Raw genomic sequence first — 255 nt, 5'->3', positions numbered from 1 at the left:
ACCAAATCCACCATCAAGCCCAGCCAGATGTCGGTGGCCAGGATCACGTGTGTGCGTGGGCAGGGCCCAAACGAGGGTGTCCCCTTCATCGATGACTACATCTCCACCCAGGAGCAGGTACGGGGTCTCTGCCTGACCTCACGCAGCTTCCCAGCCCCACACGGAGGACTCAGACCCTCTCTGCCTCCTGCTCCACGGAGCAATGATGACAACACCCTCCCTGGGACGCTGGCATGGGACTTGGGGAGGGGGCAG

At 62.7% G+C, this 255-nt stretch overlaps 1 protein-coding gene across 1 annotated transcript in view; it reads left to right on the top strand.

The window, feature by feature from the left end:
- PAN2 (poly(A) specific ribonuclease subunit PAN2) overlaps positions 1 to 117 on the top strand; it is a gene marked incomplete at its 3' end in the record, with an annotated part of 9,733 nt that extends 9,616 nt beyond the window's left edge. Inside the window, exon 21 of the mRNA XM_010177928.1 lies at positions 1 to 117. This exon is cut by the window's left edge and continues 1 nt beyond it. Within this exon, the coding sequence (XP_010176230.1) occupies positions 1 to 117 (117 nt within the window).
- Positions 118 to 255: the final 138 nt, after the last annotated feature.

The sequence above is a fragment of the Antrostomus carolinensis genome, unplaced genomic scaffold, assembly GCF_000700745.2.
Source record: "Antrostomus carolinensis isolate BGI_N321 unplaced genomic scaffold, ASM70074v2 scaffold26471, whole genome shotgun sequence".
Taxonomy (NCBI): Eukaryota; Metazoa; Chordata; class Aves; order Caprimulgiformes; family Caprimulgidae; genus Antrostomus; species Antrostomus carolinensis.
This window is presented reverse-complemented; position numbering and strand designations above follow the sequence as displayed.